The sequence below is a fragment of the Coregonus lavaretus genome (genome assembly GCF_964263955.1).
Source record: "Coregonus lavaretus genome assembly, chromosome: 24".
In the NCBI taxonomy this organism is placed as follows: Eukaryota; Metazoa; Chordata; class Actinopteri; order Salmoniformes; family Salmonidae; genus Coregonus; species Coregonus lavaretus.
In genome coordinates this window covers 30,649,762-30,656,735 of record NC_140011.1, presented here as the reverse complement: position 1 = coordinate 30,656,735, position 6,974 = coordinate 30,649,762, and the positions used below count along the sequence as shown (strand labels likewise).

The following is a 6,974-nucleotide window of genomic DNA, read 5'->3' as shown; positions in this document are numbered from 1 at the left end:
GATATACTAACTTCTATCAAACCCTCCCCCATCCCCTAAATCCCCCCCATTCCCTTCCAACCTCAATAACTATCAATCTTTCCCTCTCTTCCACATACCGGTACTTACAACAATACGGTACATCAACTCAATGTACGCTGCACTAAAGCAAAAAAAGACTACCTGGAACGTGTCCTTAGTCAATGGCCCCTCCTAGACCTGGTAATTGGCTAAACAGACAGGACACGGGGGCGCGCCTCACTGACGCAAATGAAGGATAAATATCAACGCCACCAGATTGTTTCAAGAACACCGGCGAAATAGCTAAGTCTACAGAGGATCTCATTTACAAATTGGGCAATAGAGTTAGTGTCAGATACATCATATTTTGTAAACTACCGTTGAATGAGTTTAGCTAGGTAGCCAGCTAGATATACTCTACAAATAACAATTCCTTTAAAATGAACGGGCAAGTGAACGGTTTCCATAACTCAATCATTGATGAAGACTGCTTTTTGTTCACCTCTGAATCTGTTGGAGAAGGACACCCAGGTGAGTTTGCGTCTGTGTTATTTTAGCTAGCTAGTTCCATTACTTTTGTGTTTTTATATTTTCTAACATAAGGACAGGTTATGTGGTAACGTTAGATTCAGCGAACTAGCAGCAAAGTGCTACCAAATGCTTGCCAGTCATTTTTACGAACAATCATACACGTTAGCTAATATATTGTTTGTATGGCTCAGCTAGCTATTTGTCTATTTTTCACATTTGCTGATATTTGAGCCGGCGGATATTATGAATGGGGTGGGGAACACGAGCCAGAGTCAGGCCACGCGGGGTGTCTTCGCCATAGGATCGGGTGCTAGCTAGCTAGAAGCTAATACTAATCGAGAAAAGTGTGACCCTAAAATACTTGTCTGGATGGTCAAGTCGATACCTGTGGTACGTTTATTGAAAAACTGAACATATGACATATTATTTTACGTCATTTTCGTTAAGTCAATTTATTTGTACATTTTAGGCGAGTCGATCAACGGTGTTACATCAGTAGACTGAGCTCGTGCACGTGACATGCGCCCCAGACATAGTGCAACTTCGAGCGCGGGCGAAGTAGGTTTTGTTATTATCTGGACACTCGGTTAGCGGCGTTCTCCGGCCGTGGTGTATTTTAGTTAATTGCAATGCGTTTATAGCTACAATTGTGTAGGTGATTTATTTTGATTGATGGAAGCATGGGGCCACGGTGTACTCCTTTCACCTCAAATCACGTGGGATGTATATATATCTCTATAGCTAGCTAACTCTAGTTAGTTGCACGAGTACTCTCAAACAAATTGCCCTGCTCTGCTCTTCCGGTGTCTACATTCTCAGTTTATCTTTGCTAATGTTAACTACACTGAACGAAAATATAAATGCAACATCTAAAGTGTTGGTTTCATGAGCTAAAATAAAATATCCCAGAAATTGTCCATATGCACGAAAAGCTTATCTTAAATGTGCACACATTTGTTTACAACACAGTTAGTGAGCATTTATCCTTTGCCAAGATAATCCATCCATCTGACAGGTGTGGCATATCAAGACGCTGATTAAACAGCATGATCATTACAGGGGACAATAAAAGGCCACTCAAAAATGTGCAGTTAGTTTTGTCACTCAACACAATGCCACAGATGTCTCAAGTTTTGAGGGAGCGTGCAATTGGCATGCTGACTGCATGAATATCTACCAGAGTTGTTGCCAGAGAATTTAATGGTCATTTCTCTACCATATGCCACCTCCAACATCTTTTTAGAGAATTTGGCAGTATGTCCAACCGGCCTCACAACCGCAGACCACTTGTATGGCGTTGTGTGTGCGAGTGGTTTGCTGATGTCAATGTTGGTGACCCATGGTGGGGTTATGGTATGGGCAGGCATAAGCTACGGACAACAAACACAATTGCATTTTAGCAATGGCAATTTGAATGCACAGAGATAACGTGACGAGATCCTGAGGCCCATTGTCGTGCCATTCATCCACCGCCATCACCTCATGTTTCAGCATGATAATGCACAGCCCAATGTCGCAAGGATGTGTACACGATTCCTGGAAGCTGAAAATGGCCCGCATACTCCCCAGACATGTCACGCATTGAGCATGTTTGGGATGCTCTGGATCAACGTGTACGACAGTGTGTTCTAGTTCCCGCCAATATGCAGCTTCTTCGCACAGCCATTGAAGAGGAGTGGGACAACATTCCACAGGTCACGATCAACAGCACTGCATGAGGCAGATGGTGGTCACACCAGATACTGACTGGTTTTCTGATCCACGCCCCTACCTTTTTAAAAAGGTATCTGTGACCAACAGATGCATGTCTGTATTCCCAGTCATGTGAACCATAGATTAGGGCCTAATTAATTAATTTCTTTATGAAATAAAATCTTTGAAATAGTTTGTGTTTTTATATTTGTTTGCATTACAGTAGCTAGCCAGGTTTTCTGGCTACAACCCTCAAGTACAGGTTTAAGTGCAATGCTCACTCGACATATGGGTGAGGGAGACAGCTCCATTGCAGCTGATTATCTAGGCTTACCTCATCCTAAATATAGGCCTAGGCCTCTTCACCAGGGACTGCAGTGCAACTGTGGGCAGCCTTTCGCATGATGTACCTTTTGGCACAAGAAACTGCTTTGAGCAAGCAGTCACTGTTGTAACAATTCAGTGCATATGATAATCCATTGAATTAAAAGCCAACATGGTGCTAGTGGTGAGACAGTCTTGTAAAGGCTGGTTCCTAAGACCGCCCACCTCTCCTTGCAGGGCTGATGGGTGCAAGCCAGGGTGTGAATGGATTGCTGTTAGGAATGTGGCTACTGTAGTGCTTTGCAGCTGTCGCTCATGTACATGGCAATGGCTGCTGAGTGGTTTGTTGCAAGTTTGGTCCATTTAAAGGTTATTGGTTTTGCATTTGCAGGGATAACCTGCCTGGGGGAAGTGTTCAGCGGGGTCTTTTTTTGTAGCAGGATACACCCCCAAAACCCCCATTTCTTGTTTGACAGATAAGATTTGTGACCAGATCAGCGATGCTGTGCTCGATGCCCATCTCAAGCAGGACCCTGACGCCAAAGTGGCATGTGGTAATGATCAATCACCTATTACGTTTCTATAGATTTGCCCATGTTGCACTGTCTGATACTGTAACATGCCCTTGCTTCTGTCCTGCCTTCGTCATCCTGAATAGCTAATGCTCATGTTTACCTCACTCCCACTCACTTTCCTTCACTTGATTTTCTTCCATTTGTCCTGTTCTTTCCCTCACGTGCTTTCTCTTTCTGTCTGTGTCTCTTCAGAGACTGTAGCTAAGACTGGGATGATCCTGCTGGCAGGGGAGGTCACCTCCAGGGCCAACGTCGATTACCAGAAGGTTGTCAGGGACACCATCAAGTACATTGGCTATGACGACTCCTCCAAGGGTATAATGGCGAATTTGCTCTGATTAGATTCAATTGCTCACTTCCATTGAAAACATGGTTTTAAGAGATCAGAGGGTTAGCTTTAGTAGGTACAGAAAGTAACACCAAGGTTTGACTATTCCCTTCCCACAGGCTTTGACTATAAGACCTGCAACGTCCTGGTGGCTCTAGAGCAGCAGTCCCCTGACATCGCTCAGGGTGTTCACCTGGACCGCAAAGAGGAGGATGTGGGGGCTGGAGACCAGGTTAGAAGGCTCCTGTCTTTGAGTGTTTGTGTGTGAGTAAGTGACTGGGCCTTGACCGTATTATAGTGTTTGTTTTTGTCCCCGCTCAAAGTGTTTGACTGTGTTTTGTGTTACAGGGTCTGATGTTTGGTTATGCCACCGATGAGACTGAGGAGTGTATGCCCCTCACCATCGTCCTCGCCCACAAGCTCAATGCCAAGATGGCTGAACTGCGCCGCAACGGAACCCTGCCCTGGCTGAGGCCAGACTCCAAAACTCAGGTTAGATTCAGCACTGCAGCCTATGATCACCCATGCTCCAAATATGGCTATCGAGTCATGTAAATCCCTTGTTCAGATCTTTGTAATGAAGCTGGCTTTTCAGACACACTCGCACAGCGATCTCCAATCACGTGCAGGTATCCTAGTACCTTGCCTTGTCAGACGTGTGTACTCTTTGAATGACATTTCATACCTCGTCTCCCTCTCTAGGTGACTGTTCAGTACAGGCAGGACCGTGGGGCCATGCTCCCAGTGCGTGTGCACACTGTCGTGGTGTCTGTGCAGCATGATGAAGTAATTTGCCTGGATGAGATGCGTGATGCGCTGAAGGAGCAGGTTGTGAAGGCTGTGGTGCCCACTGTGTACCTGGACGATGACACCATCTACCACCTGCAGCCTAGCGGCCGCTTCGTCATCGGAGGTCCTCAGGTGAGACAGATGTATTGTACACCACTGTCCTGAATAGACTCTATAAACCGTAGAAAACAATCATCCAGAGAGATGTGATTTAAGAAGCTACATAGTCAGTCAGATTTTTAGAAAGCAGGCTCTTGTCAACACGAGAGACACATTTCCAAGGCTGTCCTGGGCTCCTTGGCTGACTCTTCCTCTCCCCTTCACAGGGTGATGCTGGCCTGACAGGGCGTAAGATCATTGTGGACACCTACGGAGGCTGGGGGGCCCACGGTGGAGGGGCCTTCTCAGGGAAAGACTACACTAAGGTGGACCGCTCTGCTGCCTACGCTGCCCGCTGGGTGGCCAAGTCCCTGGTGAAGGCTGAGCTCTGCAAGCGTGTACTGGTCCAGGTGAGGAATGAGCTAATGGCTGCAACCTAACAATTTTATGTATGTCTTGTTTTGTGGTCATTTTCAGCTTGTGGATTCAGGTTTTGATTTGCTGTAAGAGTCATTCACATAGAACTGTTTTGCATCACCATGAGATGAAAAGTAAAGGTAGCATATTTTACAATAACCTGTCACGTGAATCTTGATCATGTTTGTTAAAAAGAAGTCGCTGTGTTGTCAGGTAGCCTATGCCATTGGAGTGGCCCATCCCCTATCAATCTCCATCTTCCACTATGGGACTTCTCAGAAGAGCGAGAGGGAGCTGCTGGACATTGTCAAGAGGAACTTTGACCTCCGCCCTGGTGTCATTGTCAGGTAGTGTGGAACAATGGTGGCTGCCGGTAACCTATTTTGTCATCAGGGGTCCCATAGGGTCGGAGCTGGTCCTCATGGGTCTAGGGGTTCTACATTTGAATGGTGATTGCTTGGTTTGCCCTCTGGTAATCTGTGCATTTATTTACCCAGTTCAGCACTATTGTGTTTTCTGTGTTCCAGGGAGCTCGACTTGAAAAAGCCTATCTACCAGCGGACCGCTGCCTATGGCCACTTTGGGCGGGAGGCCTTCCCCTGGGAGGTCCCCAAAAAGCTCAAATACTGAACCCCTCACCCTGAGCTATGGGTGTACTACAGAAAAACCTACAAGCTCTGGGAGGGAAGAATGTCCATAATCTCCCCCCCCCCCCCCCCAAACTCTCATCCCTAAAGGAAACATTTTACACTCCTGTCCCCTCTACCCATCTGCAATTGTTTGCACACTCCCTGAAGTCCATTTCCTGTCTTTCCCTCTGACAGTTCTGTAGTTGTGTTTTGTCTTCACATAAATGTATTTTCTCTCTTCTCCCCCCTGTTTCTCTACCTAACCCCCACCCAATGTTTCTCTGGTTGGAGAAATAAGTGATGGCACATTTTAGGGCTGAAGAGTGCTAGGAGTTGCAATTGGTAATTAGGATGTAAATCTTGTCCCCTTAACTATTTTTGAAATGTTTGCCATTTGTCAGACGTAACCAAAAAGCCATTTGGTAAAGTGGAACTGCAGAACTTGAGTTCCTAAACTATAGTACCTTGTTTGGAACAGTCATCCCTTCAGACCATGTTTTCTGATGTGTTACAGAGAAGTCAGAAGCTGCTAATGACCTCTGGTTCTGTTGGGATGTACTTTCTATATCTCTATTCCTTCGTCAAATGAAGATTACATGTGAAAGTTCTAGAATGTTGTTCGGTTTGTCCTGTTCTGATAGACTGAGGTAAAGGCAAGGCACTTCCCCTCTTTAGACAGTGACCACTGGGTGTTGCGAGAGAAACCGCTTCAGTCTGCTCCTGAGGGGCTGTCTTTACCATTTTGATAACTCAATACTTGAAAACAAATGGAAGTGCTTAATTTTTGGGCTGCCTTTAGGGACCTTTAACATAGATGCTGACAAGTGAGGAAGGGTAACAAAAAATATTTAAAATAATAGGACAAAATAAAAACATCGTTAGCATTGTTTTACCCTGTGGTTCCTAAAGCGACCTACATAAAAACATTGGGTTGCAGCCACAGGGTGGTGTTGTAAGCATTTGCCAGTGTTATTTATATTTTAGCGACTAGGGTTTGTGAGATGACTGACTTCCCAGATGTATTTAAAAAAAGTTTTTCTTCCCACTTGCCCACTGATAGAAGCAAAAGTCTGGTGGGTGTTGTACAGAGAAGCCGGCCTCATTTACAATGCTCTCTGTTGGGTCTGTGCAGACTGCATCATTTGCTTTCTCTACATTTTTTTTTTTTTTTGTTTTAATCGGTGGTGAGGCTGTCAATCTGGTTACTGAAGGTGTAAAAGTGCCTTTTAAAATGTTTTTACCTCCCTCCCCACCCACACCCTGCCTACACCTGCTACAATCTCCAACCCCTCACCTGTGATGCTCTCTTGATGCTTACATACCCCTCCCCTTGGCTCAAATGTTCAATTTCCGAAAGACTTGAAATGCTCCATGTGAAATCTTTGAATAAAAGTCAACCCTGATGTTCTGTACGCAATTTATTTTATTATCCTCTATGCAACTCTTGCAGCACTAACCTCCAATGGTACTGAAACAGAAATGCATTAATTGGGAGGGGTAGACTATCATGTCCCTAATGAGGACACAATGTAATGTACAATGTTTGGAATTTCACTACACCATTGCTCCCCTATGTAGAAATGATTTACA

The 6,974-nt window shown here is 45.1% G+C and overlaps 1 protein-coding gene across 2 annotated transcripts; it reads left to right on the top strand.

The window, feature by feature from the left end:
• The first annotated feature begins 239 nt into the window (after positions 1-239).
• Positions 240-6,787, top strand: LOC311100078 (S-adenosylmethionine synthase-like). 2 transcript variants are annotated; one of them, XM_084140819.1, is made up of 9 exons: positions 240-531; positions 3,024-3,101; positions 3,315-3,437; positions 3,570-3,682; positions 3,799-3,942; positions 4,153-4,371; positions 4,566-4,748; positions 4,969-5,102; positions 5,283-6,787. In XM_084140819.1, the coding sequence occupies exons 1-9, from the start codon at positions 441-443 to the stop codon at positions 5,383-5,385; spliced, it is 1,188 nt and encodes a 395-aa protein (XP_083996945.1). In that variant the 5' UTR covers positions 240-440; the 3' UTR covers positions 5,386-6,787. The 2 variants fall into 2 exon arrangements, with proteins under 2 accessions (XP_083996945.1, XP_083996946.1); XM_084140820.1 differs by lacking the exon at positions 5,283-6,787 and having other exon boundaries at positions 359-531; positions 4,969-5,188.
• Positions 6,788-6,974: the final 187 nt, after the last annotated feature.